This window comes from Leucoraja erinacea, chromosome 27 (genome assembly GCF_028641065.1).
Source record: "Leucoraja erinacea ecotype New England chromosome 27, Leri_hhj_1, whole genome shotgun sequence".
In the NCBI taxonomy this organism is placed as follows: Eukaryota; Metazoa; Chordata; class Chondrichthyes; order Rajiformes; family Rajidae; genus Leucoraja; species Leucoraja erinaceus.
This window is the reverse complement of record NC_073403.1, coordinates 12,921,846-12,945,478: the sequence shown is the minus strand read 5'-3', so window position 1 is coordinate 12,945,478 and position 23,633 is coordinate 12,921,846. Positions and strand designations below refer to the sequence as shown.

At 40.7% G+C, this 23,633-nt stretch overlaps 1 protein-coding gene across 15 annotated transcripts in view; it reads right to left on the bottom strand.

Annotated features, from left to right (window-relative positions):
- Positions 1–6,911: 6,911 nt before the first annotated feature.
- tanc2a (tetratricopeptide repeat, ankyrin repeat and coiled-coil containing 2a) overlaps positions 6,912–23,633 on the bottom strand; it is a 464,896-nt gene continuing 448,174 nt past the window's right edge. For 10 of the 15 annotated variants that reach the window (XM_055657051.1, XM_055657052.1, XM_055657047.1 and 7 more), the window contains 3 exons: positions 22,232–22,399; positions 18,375–18,475; positions 6,912–13,937 (listed from right to left, as the gene is read on the bottom strand). In XM_055657051.1, the coding sequence (XP_055513026.1) occupies positions 11,921–13,937; positions 18,375–18,475; positions 22,232–22,399 (2,286 nt within the window). In that variant the 3' untranslated portion in view covers positions 6,912–11,920. The remainder of the gene's footprint in view (positions 13,938–18,374; positions 18,476–22,231; positions 22,400–23,633) is intronic. The other 5 variants (XM_055657048.1, XM_055657050.1, XM_055657061.1 and 2 more) reach the window with 2 other exon arrangements.

Here is a 23,633-nt window from a genome sequence, read left to right as displayed (position 1 = left end):
CCAAGCAACCTCCCTCCATGCTGCAAAATAATGATTCAATGACTGCCTCAGGAAAGCAGCCAACATAACTAAGGATCACCCACGCTCCAGTTATTCCTCTTCTCTTCTCTTCTCTCCCATTGGGCAGAAGGTACAGAAACCTGAAAGCATGCCACCATATTCAAGGACAGCTTCTTCCCTGTTGCCCTTGAACAGGCTTCCCACATGCTAAGAATGTATTCCTGATCTCCCAACCTACCTTGCACCTTTTTTGAATTGGCACTTTCTTAATAGCTGGGAAACTATATTCCGCACTGTGTTCATTTTTTTCTCTTTAAGGGGGTTGTGCTTATGTTTGTAAAGCCCCTGTCCCACTTAGGAAACCTGAACGGAAACCTCTGGAGATTTTGTGCCCCACCCAAGGTTTCCGTGCGGTTCCCGGAGGTTTTTGTCAGTCTCCCTACCTGCAACCTCCGGGAACCACAAGGAAACCTTGGGTGGGGTGCAAAGTCTCCAGAGGTTTCCAACATTGAAGATAGCACACTATCTAAGATAGTGTGGTGTGATTGTACGATTCTCCCTGGATAGTATGCAAAACAGTTTTTTACCGTATCTCATTACATGGCAATGATAAACCTATGAGCAATCGTTCTCATTCAAGATTCCATTGGAGAAGATGTAGAGATCTGCATCTTTTCAGAAGCTTAAAGAACATCCGAGAGTTTTACAGCCAATGAAATGCTTTTAGGAGTGCATTCCTGGCAAGAAACACAGCTGGGAATTTGTGTGTAACTGCAGTGGGCAGACAATCTGTTCTGGTGATGCTGGTTGAAGATCAGTATTGGCTGGGGATAAATCACCAGATCTTCATCAATATTTTTCCAATTTACCTGACATGGCAAATCCCATTTCACCTGCAGCATGGAACCTGTGATGATCTTGCGTTCTTTCAGCTATACTCTAGGACAACCGACCTAGACTACAATTCTCATGAAATTAGGGTAAAATTGTATTTTAGAATCCTCTGCCACAGAGGTGAAGGTGTGTGGAGGGAAATTAAAATAAAATCAGAAAATGCTGGAAAAACTTAGAACAGGGAGCATCTGTGGGAAAGAAGTGTTAAAGATTCAGGCCCAGGATCATTGATTGGACAGAGGCTGCTTCACCTGAATTATTAACCTTTCCTCTTTACATAAATGTGTAGGAGGAACTGCAGATGCTGGTTTACTCCGAAGATAGACACGAAATGCTGGAGTAACTCAGCAAGATAGACAGCAGGAATTGGGGAGGTTTTGGGTTGAGACCCTTCTTCAGTCTGAAGATCCTGGAACATCATCCATTCTTTCTCTCCAGAGATGCTGTCTGACAGGCTGTTACTCCTGTATTTTGTGTCGATGCTCTTTACACAGATACTGCCTGACCTCTGGAGAGATTCCAGTACTTTCTGATTATATTTGAGGTACCTTGGAAGTGGGGCCAGGAACTCGTCACAAATCATGGTGCATGGTCATCAGGCTGAAGACATCATCAACAGGGGAGTGAGACTTTGCTACTTCATTTCCCAGCCATGAGGTCCAAGGAGTCGGGTTAATGGCTTGGTGTACAGATGGAGTAGGTGTTCCAGGGCTGAGTAAATATCACTCAGCGACCAGACCGAGAACATTGCCTCTATTACAAGAGTGTTCATGCCCAGAGCTCAACATAAGAACTGAACAATTTTACATACAAACAGTCTGGGGAAGGAATGCATTTTGGTCAGTGATATCATATCTACCAGCAGTCCAAATTCAGTGGAAGTGAATATGGAACAAGCCTAACACCAGGCAGGAAGTGCAAGTCAAATATCTACCTCACTTCACTTTTTGCAAATGTAAAATTTGATTCATATATTTTGTGATTCAATTATAAAATAATTTACTGATGGTTGTTCTCAATATTATTTCTTTGCATTCATCTGTGGAAAAATTCAAACCTCCAACTGCGAAGAAATAGGTCATTTGTTGTTGCATTTGTAGATTACACTATATTTTACTGTAGTAGAGTTCAACTGTGTTAGTGCACATGAAGGAATACCGAGTCTGGCTGGCAATTAAAAAATGATGCGTACCTTCACTAAAGTCATCGGGTATAAAATCCAAGAAAGCTGTAAAAAGGTTACCATTCACCAACAGAAGTGTGACCCTGCTGAGTATGACAGCTTTCATTCCTATGCAAAAAATATAAAGTTCTGGAGTTACTCTGCGAGTTAGGCAGCACCTCTGGAGAACATGGACAGGTGACATTTCGGGTTGGGGCCCTTCTTCAGAGTGAAGGGTCCTGACCCAAAACATCGCTTACCCGTTCTCTAAAGATGCTGCTTATCCCGATGATTACTCCAGCATTTTGTGTTTTTGCTCAAGATTCCAGCATCTGCCACTCCTTGTGTCCAGCCTCATTCATACTTTGTAACTTGGTAAACTGGGTAGGCTAAATTGTCATTCAGGCCAGTTTATGAATACAAATGTGAAATGAGCTGTTTATGGTCTGTGAGTTTGAGAAGTACGGAAGAAACCGTGTAGACAATGCTACTAGATAGATGTTTAAGATGGTAGATTGTGCTATTCAATCAAACTGCATCTTTCTGGATGTTGAGCTTCAGTGTCCTTTGATCTGCACCCATTTAGCAAAATCGCCAATGCTATATCTTACTCCTATTTTGCTCCTTACAGGCAATGCACCATTTTGGGGGTGTCGGGAAGTAAGTCTTTTACACAAGATTACAAAGTGTCAACCCTGTTTGTTTCACCAGAGTGCTTATTGGGCGGCTCCATATAATGAAATGGTGAAATGCAGTCATCAGAACATTGATAATACTGACGGTAAACACAGAATTCTGGATTAACTCAGCGGGACAGGCAGCATCTCTGGAGAGAAGGAATGGGTGACGTTTCGGGTTGAGACCCTTCTTCAGACTGATGTCAGGGGAGTGGGCGGTACAGAGATAGAATGTAGTCAGAGACAGTAAGACTGGTGGGAGAACTGGGAAGGGGGATGGGGTGGAGAGAGAGGGAAAGCAAGGGCTACTTTAAGTTAGAGAAGTTAATATTCATACCTCTGGGGTGTAAGCTACCCAAGCGAAATATGAGGTGCTGTTCCTCCAATTTGCGCTGGGCCTCTCTGACAATGTCAGATTGGGAATGGGAGTTCAAGTGTTGAGCAACTGGGACATCAGGTAGGTTAAGGCGGACTGAGCGGCGGTGTTCAGCGAAACGGTCGTTGAGCCTGCGCTTGGTCTCGCCGATATACAGGAGTTGACACCTGGAACAGCGGATACAGTAGATGAGGCTGGAAGAGGTGCAAGCCTCACCTGAAAAGTCTGTCGGAGTTCTTGGATGGAGTCGAGGGAGGTAAAGGGACAGGTGTTGCATCTCCTGTGGTTGCAGTAGAAAGTACTTGGGGAGGGGGTGGTTTGGGTGGGAAGGGCCGAGTTGACCAGGGAATTGTGGAGGGAACAGTCTGCAAAAAGCAGAAGGGGTGAAGATGGTAAGATGTGGCCAGTAGTGAGATCCCGTTGGAGATGGAAAAAATGTTGTAAGATTATATGCTGTATTCGATGGCTGATGGGGTGGAAGGCGAGGACATGGGGGACTCTGTCTTTGTTACAAATGGGGGGGGGGGGGGGGGGGGGAGCAAGAGCGGAGCTGCAGGATATCGAGATCTTAGTGAGAGCCTCATCTATAATGGAAGAGGGGAACCCCCGTTTGCTGAAGAATGAGGATGACCTGGTATGGAAAACCCTCATCCTGGGCACAGATGCAGCGTAGATGGAGGAATTGGAAGCAGAGGATAGTCTTTACTGGAAGCAGGGTGGGAAGAAGTGTAGTCTAGATAGCTATGGGAGTCAGTGGGTTTGTAATAGATATTATTAATGATAATGCTGACTTATTGATGGTGCCTCATAACAGGACCCAAGGATGTGGTTCGACTGTCAGTGGAGTTGGGCATTGCCTGATACTTGTATGTCATAAAAATAACAAAAAAAAATAGATGCTGGAAATCTGAAATAAAAAAGCCTGAAAATATTGGAAATACTCAATCATCTTTGGCAGGAGAAAACTAATTAATGTTTCAGGTTAATGATCTGAGTGTGTGCTACTTTCTATCAACACCTTAAATCTGTATGATAAGGCTTGCAGCTTCACAATCTGTGCATTGGTCATTGATCAGTCACTACTTCTGGCTCACAGCATGCTCCATCCCACTATATTTTCTCCTATGACAATTCCACGGCCTTTTAATTTGTGTTGCCACATGCAATGATTTGTGTCCACTGCTCCAGATTTCTGTTGTTTACTATTTTTCAAGCATTTTGATGCTCTATTCTTCCCTCCAAAATATACCACTCATGGAGGCCAAATTAAAGTTCATTTATCTACTACCCAATCTGACAGTTAATGACTATGCTTCTGTACTTGAAATAATATATATGCTGGAACAGTCAAAAGGTCAAGCAGCATCTGTTGAAAAAGAGAATTAATGTTCTTGGTCTAAAACTCTATGTGCATTTATTTTACTTCAAAAGTCTTTTTTATTTACTTGTATTTTCCTGGATTTTATCAGCTTTCAATAGATTAAACTCCCCAGTTCAAGTTTTAACGCTGGTCCTCATCTTGGTCATCACGAAACACGTCTGTGAACCTCCTGACGAGTGGATTAACTTTCACACCCTATTGCCAATTTTCTAACTAGCCATTGTTTTTCCTCGGTATCTGAAAAATATAAACATGCTAGTTTCTCACTAATAGTTTATAAGAACTGCAACTGAAAAATGATTTCACCCATGCCACAATTTTCCGCCGTTTAGAGGCACTTTGTTGGCAGCCAACAATATAGCCGTCTCCACGTGTTTATAGTTTTGTTATTTTTTTTAGTTTGGAGATATGGTGTGGAAACAGACCCTTCGGTCCACTATGTCCGTGCAGACCAACAATCACGCATACGCTAGCTTTATCCTACCCATACGGATCATTTATAGAAGCCAACTAACCTACAAACCTGCACATCTTTGGAATGTGGAAAGAAACCGGAGCACCCGGAGAAAATCTACATGGTCACAAGGAAAATGTACAAACTCCTTGCAGACAGAACCCGGTTCTCTGGCGCTGTAAAGCAGCAACGCTACTGCTACGGCACTGTGCCGCGTATTTACTAATCCTTACGCCGATCACATTTTCTTCTGAAAAATAATAAAACCTGCAGATGCTGCAAATCTGAAATAAAAGTACAAAATATTGGAAACATTCACCTGGTCCTAGTGTTCCCAGGCTTTTCTGCTTTTATTTTATTGTTTCTGCCCATTTTTGTTGCACTCCTCATTAAATTTCAGAACTATTGGGACCCAAAAGCCTCAAGTGAAGTTAAATATGTATCAGACATGTCCCGCTTGCAAAATCCTTCCTTGGCATCATCCCTCCCTACATCGCTAATATCTCCAACACCGAAGCAAGGCCTTCCTCTTGCGCCATCTACTTGGCAGTGTTGGCAGTGCTGTCGACCAGCTGGTAGAGTCATAGAATGATAGCGCTTGGTCCATATCCCTCCAAACCTGTCCTATCCATGTACCTGTTTAACTGCTTCTTAAACAATGAGATACTCAGCTTCAACTAACTCCTCTGGCAACTTGTTCACACACCTTTTGTGTGAAAAAGTTACCCCTCAGATTCCTTTTAAATCTTTTTCCCCCTCACCTTGAGCCTATGTCCTCTGGTACTCGATTCCACTACTCTGGGCAAGAGACTCTGTGCATCTACCAGATCTATTCCTCTCATGATTTTGTACACCTCTATAAGATCAGCCCTCACCCTCCTGCACTCCATGGAATAGAGACCCAGCCAACTCAACCTCTCCCTATAGCTCACACCCTCTAGTCCTGGCAACATCCCCTCGTAAATCTTTTCTGAACCCTTTCAAGCTTGACAATATATTTCCTATAACATAGTGCCCAGAACTGAACACAATATTCTAGATGCGGTCTCACCAATGTCTAATGCAACTGCAACATGACCTCCCAACTTCTTTACTCAATATTCTGACTGATGAAGGCCAAGTACTCAAAACTCTGGAATTTATTCTGCATTTGTATCTCTTGTCACTCTGCAAAATCTACCTCTGTCTTTGCCACCATCATATACAGCTTAACAAAACATAATTTGTCTTGACTTAATACTTCCAACAATATTTGATATTTAATATCTTAATATTTGAGGCAGAGATTTTCATAATGGAGCAAAGTGCAATGGGATTTCTTTGGAATTGCAAGAATTCTGTGATAGTAAGGGGGAAATGTTTTCTGTGATGTGTCAACGTTATTACTTCAGAATTAACCGTGTTTATTTTGTTTTTGTCTGGTAGGTACATTGTGTAGGTCCTTGGCTTTTGAGATTGCAGGAAAGAGCTGAGGGTTGGTGTGAGCAGCACTTCAAGGTAAGATCTCATGAAAGGACAGAAAGTGCTGAATAACTCAGCAGGTCAGGCAACATCACTGGTGAACATCGATATGTGATGTTTCAGTCAAGAACCTTCTTCAGACTGATTGGTCTGAAGAAGGGTCTTCATCCGAAATGTCACCTATCCATGTTCTCAGGAGACGCTGCCTGATCTGCTGAGTTACTTAAGCAATTTGTGTCCTTTTGTGTATTAATCAGCATCGGTAATTTTTTGTCTCTACTCTACGATCCCATGAATGAAGATCATTCCAAAGTAGAAAATTCTTAATAAGATGAATCAGTAGATAATGAGCCTGCAAGGAAGGATGACTCTGTAGCAGTTTGGTACCACTTGATTAAATAATCATCACGCATATGTTCTGTGTTTCAATACTTCTTTGAAGGAACAGCAGGTATTTCATATACAGGAATTTCAAAAATAACATTAATGAAAGTTGGGCTGTGGTGTTTCATTTAATTTGATGTGTTAACCATTTATAAATATGTACAGTATTTCCATACAGTAAATTGCACAGATCATAATCTGTAAATGAAAAATAAAAACAGAAGCATTCGTTTATTTTTTTTTGTTTTGTTTTTGCACTAACTCACAGCCCACATGTACAGACAATATTACTCTGCTCAGCAAGCAACACAGCAAAGAGAAATCTCCATCCAAAATATGGAAAGGGCCGCAGCCCATGACGACCTGGATACAATATCACAACCTTTTGTAATTATTAATCAGTAACTGGAACAAAACATGCAGTTGATAATATACAGAGAAAACTTCTTTACATTGAAAGAGAGAGGGAGAGAGAATGAGGGTGGCATGGACAGAGAGGAAGGGACGAGAGAGGAATCCAATTGTTTTTTTTTTACACAGCTCCTCAGATGGTGCCTCACTGTGTAAAAATGCCTTCCTGGCATATTATTAAAAGTACAGCAAAAATAAAGGAACCCATGAATTAACGCAGAAATAACACATGGTGCAATATAATTTTCTGCAATTACATTCAAATGGTTAGTATTTTGTCAAAAAAAATGAAAGGAAGAAAAGTACCTACATGCATCCCTGCCGCAGCTGATTCTGCATCTTATTTATTCAACATTAATAAAAAATAACATTGCACTCCTCATTAGGAAGGAACATTACTTCCTGTTACACTTTGCACTGTTTTGAGCTAATTATATAAAGATCAGACAGTTCTCAGTCATAAGTGTGTTTATCTTCTGGAGTGTCAATACCATTAAGGTCGATAATATTAACTGCAAATACACACGTTCACTTTAAGTCAGAATATAAGCTTAAATGTACATTATGATAAACAATGTTCTGAAAATGCTCAGGGCTATTTTCAACGTGATATTTCTGGTGAAGGCCTGACAATTGATGTTCATGAACTATATATTGCACCTTGCCCCAATATTTTAATTTCCTCCCATAACACTATGATACATTTGGGAAACTAAGCCAGTTTAGACACTGTACTTTGGAATCACTAGAGACAGAAGCAACAGATCAGTAAGATATATGTAGATATGTAATCACTAAATTACATTTTTAAATCATGGCACTTTTAAAATAGTAGATTCCTGAATGTTTTATGCAGTTTTAATGCTGCACAATACATGATTTAACCAGCGTCTCCATGGTGGTTCACCAACATATTTAAGACAATTTTTGTTGGTTTACACAGCGTTGATTTTATGACCCTCACTTATCCATGCACCAAGCTACTAAATGGCCGATAAATATACAGCATGTGTGCTTAATTTAATTTGGGTATACTTGCATCTTTGAAATCGAAGATGATAAAGCATTAATGTTTCATAATTTGCCACATTTAAAGAGTGCTTCAAAACATCACTAGAATAAGATGCTCTTTATATTATAAGGTTGTTGAGGGTTGGTGTTACTGTTTACATCAGGAGCAATCAATAACTTTAATATCAAACATCATAAATTGAAAAGTAAATGATAAAACCACAAAGTATTGAACATTCTGTAAATAGGCCAGAGAGTATAATTGGATCAAATTTTAGTCCTATAAAGTTGTTTCAGTTTCCTGTTGAAAGGTTATTCCCATAGTTCTGTTGGCAGTGGCATTGCATTGATCATTCTGTCAGCAAGTTATGCAATTGGATAATAATAGAAACCCAGTCAACGTGGTCCAGCAAAAAACAACAACTATCTGTTCAGCATAAACCACAAGACCTAGCAAGATGATCTGCGCTTCAGTCACAGGATTCACATTGATATCTTAACTTTAAGCTAGTTAGAGATATGGGCAACAAGAATATAGAGTTGCCGTGACAATGAAAGTTAGCAAGTTTCTGTGATCTTAAAAGTTGCAGGCTAAAGGAAACATTCAGCCAACACAACTTAACTCCAAATTACATTACCGCCGCTTGATCTATCATTAACAAAAGGCTTCAAAGAGATTTTGAGAACCAGATTGATATAAATAGGCATGCTCAAGATTTCTTCAGAATATAACCCAACGAGTGGCCCTGATTGTGCATTTTACTTAGGCCAGAATTAAGAAATGGTATTTTTCCACTTTAAGCCTTCCAGTAATTCCATAGTGATCTTTCTAGCTGGTGATACTAGCTCCACATACTTTATGAAAATGACCCATCCAATGCATCCATTTTCCTAGCAGTTTTAGGTAGTTTCTCTTCTCACTAACTCTTGCAAATAAATTGTTTTTGCCTAGAGTACAGTCCAATATAATTTACAAGCAGAAAATCCATGTACTCATTCTTAGTTGTGCTGTTCCAATCTAGATTTATAAGCAAATGTGAGGTGAAGCCATCATACTTCGCAGGCCCTCTCTCATCAATGTAATGGTGAGTTTCTACAACTGAATTCTGTACTACAAAAATATTATAGGCACATGAGAAAATGATTTTATGTGCATTTCCAGGCAATATGTACCTTCTCTATGTTCATTATATACACGGTGAAAGTGAGAGTTAAGTTATGCGCTGTTGGAGTTTCCAAGGAAGTGCATTTGTGGAATGCTGGATTAGTGCCAAATGTGGCATTTATTTACAGCAACCTTTTTGTGCTACAAATTTAGAATTTTGTTTTCTTTCCTGTGAAATACATCAAGGATCACAACTGTTCATCTCCTAATGAGAACACTAATCACAATTATCTATCCAGTATATAAAGATCAACAATAAAGTGCACTCATATACAGGAAATATGGATGGCAAACTTTCAGTACAATTTCTTGAAATATGTGATGGTGTAATTAAGGAGCTGCACACTATGATTGATGTGTTTTTTTTTGCCTATCCTTTTGTATTTTAATGCTAAATGACTTCATATATCTTCATATAACTTCATTTATCTGAAGTGCATCTGGGGGACATTTCCAAATATTACTAGAATTAAATGGCAGTGAAGTAGAGATGACTCCAAAAGCAAAAGCAAGCTATCTTGTAAACAAAATTGAGCAACATGCTAATTCATACAGTTGGAAATTATAACAGAGGAAGGAGTAAAAAGAATGATAAAGGTAGGAACAAAAGATTCTTATTAGTAATACAGAGAAATGAAGCAGTACGACAGCAGTGACTTCTAGATTTGAGGAGCTGGAGATGAGATAATGCTTAGCAGAAGACAAACACTTCCCACAGGGAATATTAGGAGAAACAAGGAAACCAAGTTATGAACTTGATAGGTTCATTTCATGACAATTGTGGTTCTAATTTCAACTCAGGATATGTACAACTCGATCTCTCTTTAAAGCGAAGGATTGAAAAACCAACAGGTGGAGCATTATTGGAAAATAAAATAGGAATAAGGCTGGGAAAAAAAAATCAGGAATGTTAATTGGGACAAATAATCCAACTTAAATATATGTACAATGTGTTTTAGATACCCCTAATGTTAAACTTTTATCATCTTAAATAACAAGAGCGACGGACCACATCAGGACTGCATGGTTCTGCATGAAACATTTTCCCAACCCAAAACGGCAATGCAGTGGGAATTTATAAAGGAACTTTAAATATAAAATCTAAAGTACACAATTGAAACTAACATAGAGCAGGAAACGAGTAGTGTGCAAGTGGGCAACCTTCATACAATTGAATCTAATTGCGGATTACTGCTGAATATGTGTAATGGCATTTTAAAACCATACAGTTGGATATCTGAGTAATTCTGCTTAGACTTTTGTGCATTTTCGAATTACTCCTTTGAGGATGCTGCATTTTAGCTCTGTCGGAACTTACAACAGAATTCTATCTTTTATTGGGAATATCTACTTTAAATTCATTTTAGCAATTTAGTGTAGAATATAAAGAAATCTTGGTAAACCAGCATCTGCAGTTCCTTATTTCTACATAAAGGAACTTTTTCCAGTTGTTGGTGGACAGGGAACAAGTGTTCGTTCTGAAAGTGTTCCATTGCTGGCAACCTAACAGATTTATTTGTAGGTGAGATGGGACAGCACAATGAAAGAGGTGGAGAGGTTGGCCAATAGACCATGAAAAGCATCAATGCAGGTGTAGTTGCTCAAGAGTAGAAGCGAATAGCCCTGGGAACACCAGAGAAATGGTGTCTATTCCCTTTATCTGGGTTCCCACAGCCTTTCTGCCCAAGAAATAGTGAAGGAGCAGGAGAATGCCAGGGATAATCAGCTCTACAGTTTGGGAATGTCCCCTTGTATTCACATCAATTCAGCAATTGTTGCACCTGGTTTAAAATTAAGTTTAGAAAAATGTTACCCTATACAAGTTGATTTAACTTAAAATATTCTTAAATATTAATAACTACAGGTCTGTAGAGAGCAAAACTTCATACAACATTTACAGTATTAAATAGAATAACCTTGCAGCTGAAACAAACACTGTTTATCTCTGAAGGTAGAATATTTCTAATCCCATGCTGGTGCTGAGAATTGATTTTTATGCAGATTAGTGCTTGAGGTTTTGGAAACAGACTGACAGTTCTGTGTAATGCGCCCATTATGTATAAATTATAGTAAATTGATTACAAGTTGTACAAATCACAGCATTGTCTTTGAAAATAAATGTCATTATCTGCACCGTATTGTAATTTGTGTGTCAGACTTCCTTAAAAAGTCCAATTAAAATTGCTCATTGTACATTTTAACTATACCTATGTAAAGTAAAAAGGTGAGCTGACCTGATAATGGATTAGTCTAGCATTCGTCACTTAACCATTCACACTTTGAGTTTGATTTCATGTCTCTTTCCCCAACATTTAAACTTCTGTACATTTGGTAGAAAAGTTAGAAACAACAAAGAATTCAGTAACGAAATAAAACTAAACCCACTACAGTTTCTTTTCCTCTGGCGTATTTCGAATGCAAGTGGAAGCAGCTTCATTACACAGTGCACCGTGTGGCTCCATGTGCAGGAGGCACAATAGCAGATCTGCTATTATACTTCTGCAGTGGCTCACAACATGGGATTTAGAATCTAGAGGATTGCCTTTATACATTTGACTCTACGAATGGTCTCTTTGGTTTTAAAGGTGATGTTGGCCCTTGTCGTGAGTCTCTGGAAAGCTGCCGATATATGCTGTCCTGATATGCCTGTGCAACAGGCAGCGTTCTGGCCACTTTTACATCTGGATACGAGGGAGTTTGACTAACTCTCTCCAAAATCTCTCCCCGGGATCCATTGGTCAGCTTCCCATGTGGGATACACATGTCCTCCTCAAGCAGGTGACCATTTTGGGCATTGTTAGTCTTATTGAAAAAAGCAATATTACTAACTGGGGGTGGGCTGTAGGAGGCGGATTGAGGGGACATTCCTCCAGAGGAGGTGGGGCTGGTGATGACAGTGTCGACAGAGGACACAGCCCACGTTCGGCTCTGCTGGTGCATGTGGGTGTATTGCTGTGTCCGAGCTGTTTTATCTATGATCCCCATGAAAGGTGTGGTCCTTGAACGACCAGAGTCTCCAGGGTAACCCTGTGTTGGAGAGATGGGAGACTGTTCTTCATTGGATCGGCTTTCATAGGAGGGTTTTATTGGAATCTCCATCTGTTGGATGGAAGCAGAAGGTCGAAATGATGACACAACATTAGAGCTCGAAGAAAGGCTATTGTTAGAGGGGGAGAAACGAAGGCCAGTGCTTTGGGAATGGAGCAGTGGTCGGGGAGTTGGTGGGTGAGGTTTGATCTCTGGAGGATTCACGGTGAGTGCCCTCCTGATCATGTGAGATACATCTGGAGATGAAATCTGGCTAGATGGAACAGAAGATCTTTCCAATTCATGCTTGGAATGGGATACAGGATAATATGACGCAGACTGACTGCGACCAATCTGAGGGGTCTGGCCATACCTCACTCCTCCTCGAAAGGCTGAAGAAGGTCGTTGACTGTGATCCTCTTTGGTCATCACTGATCCAGGATGTTGACAAACATTGCTGATTGCACCTGCACTCAGACTGGCCTGCACATGCTGGACGGGTCTGCTGTCAGCTACCACTCCACCCATTACAGGCTGATATACCAGGCGACTTTGAGTAGGAGCCATATCAACTGAAGACTGATGTTTGGTACTCATGGAGTGAGGTCCCTGGTTATAGGATCCACCAAGTATAACAACACTAGAGTGGACCGCAGAGCTGGGCTGATTGGTGCGAACAATTTGAGCTTTGGCTGGTTGTAACCTAAGCCCTTGTTGGGGTAGACCGGATGGAGGTTGAGATAATTGATAGGGTCTTTGGGCCATTTTAGACAAAGGAGACTTTGGCCTACCAGGAAGCTGGCCTATTGAGGTTTCTTGCTGATATCGGACTGGGGAGCCAGACTGAGACCTATATACACTCATACTATCTGCAGGAGGACTAGCTCTGTACTGCGGGGCCCTACGCAGTGGAGAAGGAGGGGGACTTGACTGGTAATCTTTGTTTGGGCCACTTACAGGAGGCGGGCTAAAGCGGTACGAAGAGCCCTGATGAGCAGGGGAGGTGGTCGGAGGGCTAGGCCGATAATGAGAATTCTGGTGGGTAGGAGAAATTGATGGCGATGTGGATTGGTACCCCTGCCGAGTGGGGGAGGAGATGGAAGGGTTTGGTCTGTAGTCAAAAACCTGGTGGGAGTTGAGAGGCGAGCTGGATCTGTAGGTGGGTTCACGGTGGGCCGGGGAAGGTGGTGGACTCTGGATAACAGGCAGCCCTTGGCTAGGTCTTGTTTCATTCTGTAAGCCAACGGAGACATTGTCCAACTCCTGCTCCAAATATTCCTCATCATAAATTTCATGCATTGAGTCTAAGTCTTCTTGCTGAGTCTGTTGCTGTTGTTGCTGTGACTGCTGCTGCTGCTGCTGTTGTTGTTGTTGTTGTTGTTGCTGTTGTTGTGGTTGTCCATATTGTAACGGCTGGCCGTATTGCAACTGCTTGAATTCCTCTTCTACCCGTATCAACAAGCGTTGTATCTCACGGTTATTCGGGCAAAGCTTCACAGCCTCATGCAAATCTTCCAGGGCTGCTGGAAACTGCCTGCATGGAAGAATATTGTGTGTAAGATAAATATGGTCTTACTTGAGATACATCATCCATCGCTTACTAAATGTTATCTTCAATAAATTTTGGGACGTTGCCCACGATGAAAAATGAACTCACATTCCCTAGTCTCCAAATTATTTGCTTATCCACATTCTGGAGAAGATACTATTATCATAGACTTCAAAGTTTTCTCATCCCTGTTTATTTGAGGCTAGTTTTATTCTGCTCTGCATTCAAGTCTTTTCAAATTTTCATGATTACATCTGTGATCACAAATTAAATCAGTTAAATTTTGTCGGGGCTTGTCATATTTCCATGATTTCCTGAAGGGCTTCATGGCCAATGAATTATATAATATGTGTAGCTGGAAGTATAATTTGGGGAAATGCGATAGTCAATTTGCATTCAACAAAGTCCCATAAACAGCAATTAGATAACCTAATTGAGCATGTTGATTGATGAATTGAGCTCGGAGACAGAGAGAGGCTGTGTTCTTTTTCAAACAGTGCCAGTTTTGTGGTTCATCTGAAAGTGCACAATGCAGCTGGTCAATGTTATGTGTACAAGTATCTGAACAGAGATTTTAACTCATTTTAAAAACACAATCGAAGGGCCGAATGGCCTCCTCCTGCACCTATTTTCTATGTTTCTAATTAGATAGGTACGTGGATAGGACAGGTTTGGAGGAATATGGACTAAGGGAAGGCAAGTGGGACTAGTGTAGCTGGGACATTGTTGGTCGGTGTAGGCAAGTTGGGCTAAAAGACCTGTGTCCAAATTGTATCACTCTACGACTCTAGTCTGTGGGCGGGAATCGTTGGTCGGTGCAGACTCGGTGGGCTGAAGCGCCTGTTTCTGTGCTGTGTCTTTAAACTAAACTAAGCTAAACTCAGGCTTTTTAATTCGGATGTGAGTGTGCACCATCTAAATCCAGTTGGGTATAGATATAAACCAGTACTCAACACATACACTATGCCTTTCAGCACATGCATGGAGTTGAAATAGTTTAAAGTATTATTCTCAACTACATTCACAAGCTAATTGCCACCAACAGGTTCCTGCAGGTATGCTTTCATTCTTGGACAACTAAGCAAACTAACATCAAATACAAAACATGGAATGAACAATACATTACATTGCAAAATTAACACATCATTCATAATAACCTTTCATAAGGGTAAATGCATCCGGCATCCTATCAGTGTTGTCCTACTTACAGGACTAACATTCAAAGATCAGTTCCAGTGTGATAAAAATATAAAAGGTGAATTCATTATAGGGTTTTGACAGGTTTCTTAGGCAAATAAATGAGTAAGGATGTTTTAATATGAAATTAGAACCTTACTGAAACAAGTCGCAAACAGGCACATCCATTATTAATTCAGCAGAGAAATAGTCAATAACATCTTAAAAGAAGATGCTTCTGAGGTGAAATAATCAATATCTTAAGCTACTGGGTCAAAATAATAATGCCTGCTTTAAGTGTTCTGTCCTATGAACAAATTTGTAAAAAATCCAGTCTTCTATATGCTGTGCTAACTCCAGTTTATCCAGGCAGGGTATTCAAGTAAGGAAGTTACACTCCTTCATCCAAACTGTTACGCGGGACTTATTAATGGATTTTATTCCTAAAGAAAACAAATAATTTCATGCAATAAAAAGAGCATTTATTCCAATAATGCAAGGGGTATTGATCCTTGCAAGAAAAGCAATGAAGGTGACGGATGACACTCTGATACCCTGACATATTTGATTCCATAACATAGCTTGGCAGAAAAATGAACGGCTGCACTAACCTACAACCAGAAGGATCCAGCATTTTTCATTTATATTGCGAGTGAGATAGAATTAATAATACACACACACACACACATCCATACATCCAGCAAACTTTGCAGAGATCTTGTTTAAAGAGCAATTACATGGATGGTATCCAGGAGAACAAGTTTGTTGCCATTTCTCACGTATGGAATGCCAATTAAGTAGGTCAGCACTTGTAAAATCCATGCCATTAAATGGGATCCTCAATATTGGATGAAAATGCCTCAGAAAATTAGAATTTTAGTTTCATTTTTATGAGGAGATAGCCATCATTGAAAAGGGGAGTATTTATACCACATCTATGACTATCCCCAAGTACCCTTGAGGTGACTGCAAGTGTAGTTTGTTTTATGAAGATGTTCCAATTAGACTATTTTTGTGGAGAATTTCATGGTTTTTACACGACTTTGATGAAAGAATGTGTTATTTAATGCCAGGATAGGATTGTGTGAAAAGTAATTTGTAGGCAATGATGCACACACATTTCTGCTCCCTTATGCTTTTGATGGGCTTATAGGGGTGATCAAAAAAGCATTGGTCAGTTGCCGAACAAATTCTTGTACATGATACATACTGAAGCCATGGGTGCCAGTGATTATGTGAACTCTTACTCTCTGTATAGGGCAAGGTTTCCTGCGTGTTCCTGAATCTGCACTCAGCCAGTAAATTAATAGTATTCCATTCCACTCCTGCTGTGTGGTGGGAACATTTTAGTAAGTGAAGTCACACCCCGTGGGATATCCAACCTTTAACCTACTCTGGTTTAGTTAACTGTCTGGTCAAAGGTTACCATCATCATGGTGAAATATCTAGTTGGTAATTATATTATAAAGTCATAGTAATACAGCACAGAGGCCTTTCAGCCTTACCCATCCATGGCGACCAAGGTACTCCTTCTAAGATAGTCCCATTTACCCCCGAAAGCCTTTTGAAGCACAGGTCATTGATTGAAAGCAGCTTTAGCTGTGCTTTATCTAATTATTCCAACCTTGATGAGGGAGACTGACAGTTATGCTCTCAAAATACTTTTAATCTTCACTATGATTCAATAATTTGTAATATCCTTTCTCTCAATCGTAAACTCTGAATCAAATGTTGATGCCAAATGTCCTTTGAAATGTAACTATAAATTTGATGGGACTAATCTTGCTGACAAAATAATGTCAATGTTGTCAAGTGTAAATTGGCCAACAAATGCAGAGAATTGAGACATTGCAAAGAATGAATCAGTAGAATTTGCTGGCAGATTTACACTGGCTAGACATTTTCTTTACATGAACAGCATCTGAACCCTATCGTTCCTTATCAGGGGGCGGAAATCCTGGGTTTGAGAGGGGGGGGGCAAACCCCCCCCCCCCCCATGTTTTGTCATCCGGACTCTATCAGCCGCTTTCTAAGGGTTGAATCGGCCCATTCGCGGGGCCTTTCAGCACCCGTCGCAGCTTAAAATCAAACTGTTGCATCGAGGCGATCAAAGCTCCCAATGTTGAAGCCTTCGCCGGCCGATGAAAGACCCTGTGAACGGGCTGATTCAAGCCCACAGCCGAAGCCTCGCATGCATCTCGCTCTCTCTCCTCCAGCCCAGCGCGCCGCTTGACTCAGGGGTGATTCGGTACAGCGTGGAGTCAGCGCCTGATGAGCAGAGGGAACCGGGACCGGGTCACCGCCAGGGATGCGGTTCTCTATCTGGAAGGTGGGGGGTCTGCTGCGGCTGCTGGCAGGTACAGAGAGAGAGAGAGAGAGGCCACTCGGCCCGCGTGTTGCTGCTGCCTGACAGCGCCAGGGACACAGGTTTAGATCCCGACTCCGGGCGCTGTCTGTACAGAGTCTTTTTCTCCCCACTAGCGCCTTGTCTGATGTTGATCTCACCCTTGCTGCCGAACAGACCGAGCACCAGCACCGAGTGCTCGCTCCGCCACCTCTCTTGCTTAAACTTATTTTGAAAGTGGGTCTCCACAGGGCCCACGGCTGAAGCCTGCGAAGCTTCGCGTATGCGTGTGAGTGTGCGCATGCGCGCGCGGTCGCCAGGAAATTGTGTCCCCCCCAATGTTTTGGTAGCGATTTCCGTGCCTGGTTCCTTTTACTTTAACTTATCTGCACATGAATGCTGAGTCTGGTAAACTTTCAATGTCACAATAATTATTGATGATTACCAATCTACTGTCCGAATCCTATCGAAAATGAGTTGCTTGAGTTCACAAAAAATAGTCAACTTTGATTTTTTTCTCTTTTTTTTAGCTATCTCTTAAACCAAACATTTCTTTGCCTTTCTTTATCTGATTTGATTTTAATGTTTCCAGCTTATTGCTCTGGTTGCTCTCTAAAACCTTTCATTTCATACTCCTGTTCAGTAAGGTTCAAGATAGCTTGATCCAACATATTAAAGGGAAAGCAAAAGCAATTATAGTTTAAGGAGGCTGAAAAAGTCCATTAGCAAATGCTATTAAATGCCCATTTCAACAAGATCCAGCCCAATTTCTATCATCTTGCTAGGTAAATGGGCACACCAAGACACAGTCAGCAGAAATAAATAGTATACACAATTATTTCCAATAACTAATGTCACATGGCCCACCCTGAATGCAAAACATTTCTTTCTCCCCTTTTTACCTGCTGCTTCGCTTTGCTCTAGCTCTGGCATAATATGCTTCATATGCCTTGGGTTTCAGCTCCAGTGCTTTGGTTGCAAACTCCTCTGCCATTCCAAAATCCTGCCAAGCACAACACATTGATATTAGCAATTCGGAATACTATGTCAGAGGAGGGAAAATTCTGTAATTGTAACTGTACCTGAAACAGTTTTCAACTAAAATGTTTTTCACTCTCATTTTTTCAGGTTACAATGCCACACAAGCAACAATTGACTATTATATCAGAAATTGATGGTATTCTATTGAATATGAACGCTAAGACTGCAAGTCTTCCAACCAATCTACAAAATTGAACTCCTTGAACAAATGAGACAGAACTTGTTATTACCATTCAATCACAGTCACCTCCAAAAGATTGCCATTGTTTTCTGGCCCTTTACATTTTTGCACATTGAGTGATTTAAAATATAAAAGGGTACATTTTGCTATCACTGTATAACATGCTGTTATATTTCACAAGTCCAGCTCAAACCAGGTCTGATTGCATGGTTTAAACATGGAGTTGACTAGATTCAAGTGTAAAGAGATAGTGCTGTCAACACATACAACCACTGCTGTGAGAAGAAGGATCACAAACACTTCAATAATCTGTTTTTAAATATTGCAAGCTGCTATGTCAGCTCCAGTCTGGTCCATTAGTCTAACCGTTCATATAAATAAATCTAAAATGTAAAACAAAAATTATAACACATTCAGCAAAGAATAAAGAAAGAACCAATTTTATACAGTTTAAAAGTCCATTCAATAAAGAGAGCAACTTCAACAAGAGTAACAAATTTCTCCCTACATTGAGTATGAATTTAATTTCACTCATCTTAGGTATGCACAAATATCACACTCACCACTTTTAACCAACTCTCTCCCCCTGCAATCACCATCTCAACTACTTTAGTTTAACTTTCTGAACTTTTTATGCACACCTCAGAAAACTGAATCCTGATAATTATATTAAGTCAACATCATAGAATCATGGCATGGAAACAGGTCCTTCAAGTCTACTGAATCTGTGCTGACTACCAAGCACCCATTTATACCAATCTTTAAAAAAAAACAACCCTATAAACGCCCTCAAGGTTTTCCCACTCATCTACAAACTAGGGGCAATTTACAGTGGCCAATTAACCTAACAACTTGCATATCCCTGGGATGCAGGAGGGAAACAGAGCACCTAGAGGAAGTCCACATTGTCGGAGGAGCTCGTGCACACTCCACATGGACAGCACCAGACATCAGGATTAAATCTAGGTTGCTAAAGTTGCACCACTGTGCAAGTCTTCTGAGCTTTCTGGTTAGGTTGTTAATGGATGTATGGTCTAAGGTATATATAAAATAAAACTAGATGCGAATTGCTCCTATGTTGCAGTCAGTAGTAAGGCAAGGGATTGAGCTAAAACTATGAATTGAGACACAAGGAATGACAGTTGCTGGCTGACCTGCTGAGTTGCTCCAGCACTTTGTGTTTTGCTCGAAACGATGAATTATTTACCTGGAGATGGGCCAAAGATGCTTAAATCGGACAGCATGTGAAGATAATGCACTATAGAAAGGTTTGGCCTCCTTTCTCTCAGAATTTATTCCGCACCAAGCAGGGAATCCCCTGATCTAATCTTTGTGTGCCTTGCTATGCGAAGTGAGAGAAAAGAAAAGGTGTGTTCAAGAGGAACGTAAATTACCATACATCACCATTTCTCCCTATAATTTGCAGATTCAATGTGGCAATAAGTATAAAGTGGCAAATGGGAGCTCTGTAACTTACGGTGTAAAGATTCATGACTAGATTCATTGGTCTGCAACATAGTAGAATGGTGCAACTTTGCACAACTCCAGTGACCCAGGTTCAGCCCTGGCCTACGTGCCATCTGCATATTTCCATGACTGCACTCCTCTGGGTTAGTTTCCCCCTCACATCCCAAAGATGGGAACTTAGAAAAGAAATTGCAAGGGCTTGGTTGAATTCTTTGCATTATCGTTAGACACAGCTGAGGTGCCAGAGCACTGCAGTGATGCAGCTGATAGTGCCGCTGCCTCATAACACCAAGAGAATAACACATAAACTAAGGTTTGATCCTGACCTCGGGTGCTGTTTATGTGAGGTTTGCAAGTTCTCCCTGTGACTGGATGGGTTTCCTCCGCCTGCTCTGGTTTCCTGCCACATCCCTAAGATGTGCGGGTTTGGACGTTAATTGGCCTCTACAAATTGCCCCGAGTATGTTCGGAATGAACGAGAAAGTGGAATAGCGTAGAACTAAGTGACGGATGATCAATAGTCGGAGATGGACATAAAAGCTGGTGTGACTCAGTGGGACAGGCAGCATGTCTGGAGAGAAGGAATCGGCGACGTTTCGGGTCGAGACCCTTCTTCAGACTGATATCAGAGGAGGGGGTGGGACAAAGATAGAATGTAGTCGGAGACATTAAGACACGAGGGAGAACTGGGAAGCGGAAAGAGGATAGAAAGAGAAAGCAAGGGCTATCTGAAGTTAGAGAAGTCAATGTTTCTACCACTGGGGTGTAAACTACCCAAGCGAAATATGAGGGGCTGTTCCTCCAATTTGCGCTGGGCCTCACTCTGGCAATGGAGGAGGCCCAGGACAGAAAGGTCAGATTGGGAATGGGAGCGTGAGTTGAAGTGCTGAGCCACTGGGAGATCAGATAGATTAGGACGGACTGAGCGGAGGTGTTCAGTGAAACATTTCAGACCGTTCCGTATCAGAAAGGGGGAGATCAGGGGGGATGGTGAACACACGGCAAGGGTGGGGGTTGGGATCGGAGGAAGGCAACTGAGTAGATGGAGGCCGAGGCGATGTCTGGTGGGTGTTCAGAGAGGAGGGGGGGCATGAGAACTATTGGATGGGTGGGGAGTAGCTGGGGTCACCTGGCTAAAAGGGGAAGGGGTCAATAGTCGGCTTAGACTCGATGGGCCAAAAGGCCTGTTTCCGTGCTGTATCTAAAACAAAACTGATGGCTAATACTCTGTCAATACTTAAGAAGGGCTGAAAGAAAAACCTGGGAACTGGAGATCAGTAAACCCAACATCTATGGTAGATAATTTATTGGAGGAGATTAAGATATACCTGCATTTGTAAAGACGGGTTAATTAAGGATGTGTAGGAAGAAACTGCAGATGCGGGTTTAAACCGTAGACACCAAAAGCTGGAGTAACAGGCAGGGTCTCTAGAGAGAAGGAAGAGTGATGTTTTGGGTCAACATCCTTCTTCAGACTATTAAGGATAGTCAGTACTGATTTGTGTGTGGGAGATTGTCTCTCACAATTTTTTTTAAAGAGGAAACCAAGAAAGTCAATGAGGGCACGGCCATAGACATAGTTTATATGGACTTCAGCAAAGTCTTTAAAAATATTCCACATGGTAGAGGTTTAGGTCAAACCGAGGCAAATAGGACTAGCCTAGATAGGCATTCTGATAAGCTCATTCTGTGATATATATCAGAATATTTGTAGGAAATAGGTGGGGAAATGGGATTGATGAGACTGGTCGAGAGATTCAATGGATTTGAATGGTTTCATTCTATGTCATAATGAAGTATGATTAGGTGAAATGTGGCAACAGAAACTGTTCCCAAGAAGTTTCCAATACTTAAACAAGAACAGAATTATTTTTAAATGTGACCCATTATCATTATTTTAAGTGTTTTGGTTTATTAATCACTCGTAAACATGCATAGCATTTAAGCATCTGCACGTATGAGCTTGATTACTCTGTATGCCTTTATTTGTATTTAAAAATGTCAAAATATTGAAAAGGAATTTTGGGGGCATGTCAGCTTTAAACAAAGCTCCTTGCATCTTCTATTTACCAAAGAGGCCATTGGACATACATTCATTTTTCTCCGACATCGTGAGAGGTTCAGGAATAGGGACACTTTCAACTCCCGAAACGTTTTTAAATCTTCTCCAAATCCTTCTCGTGGGAATTTCTTCAACGCGTATTGGTATCGTTGTGCTGCTTCCTTCACTTTTCCTTTCTGATCAAACAGGAGAGAAAATAAAAAATTACAAACATACTTTGAAATGTTTCCAGAAGATTAGCTAACATGCAGAATTCTGTAAATTACATCTTTTGGCTTGCTTGGAACTATCAGCTAAAAGGGATTAACTATTGCTGACTTTAAAACTCATCCGAGGGCAGAATCTTGGAATTAACAAGCAACCACACGCTTGTTGGACCTCATACAGAGATATTTCAAAATTTAGCAATCTTAAGAAATAAATCTATATTATCCTAAAATGACTGCAAATTAATCCTGATGTTTCTGATATTTCTGTTAGAAGAAAGCCAAAATAATTGTCCTGATTAGAGAAAAGCATTTAGCTCATATTATGCAATAAAGTAATACTTCTTGGGATGTCACTCACAAATTCCAACTGTACAACTGCTTTCTGTCGTTTATTTTATATCTGCAGTGATTCCAAATAATAAACTAGATTTGGGATATCTTTTAGAATTTGGTGCTGTCTGTAATATTTCCTCTGGACAATTCACCATACATTGTATGATATGCTGCTGCTCAATTCCAAGAATTCTCTTCAAAAATCTATAAAAATCCTGAACATGATTAGTAACTTACCTTTACAGTGAAATCAGTTGTCATAAAAAATAAGTATATTATTACAACACTAGTATGTAACAGGGATAAAATTCAAATAGAATGTTTTAACGTGGTAATGGGCTCAAGTAGCACAGAAATAGGCCCTTCATCCCAACTCAACCATGCTATATTTAACCATATCCCTCTAAACACTTCCTCTCAATATAAATATCCATACGTGATTTCAAATGCAGACAAGCTAACAAGTTTTCCAAACATCCCCATTCTGACTTAAATAATTTTGCTACTGTCCTGTGGCTTGTTATCTAGCACCTCCTGCTACTGCTATGGTTACGTTATTGGACTAACATTTAGAATTCTGGACCTGGAGTTTGAATTCAAGCATTGCATTTGCAGAACTAAAATCCACACAATTAATTAAACCTATAATTTAAAACAAGTCAGCAACTGTGAGTGTGAAACTACTGAATTGTAAAATAATGCTTATGCAATTCACAAAAGGAAACCTGCCATATTAATGCAGTCTTGGCAATTTGTGACTTCCAATTTTACTTCCTCAGTTCAGAGGCAATTGAGGATGGACAATAAATGCTGCCACTGCCAGCGACATCCACATCCAATAAATGATTGTGAAAAATATCTATGCTTT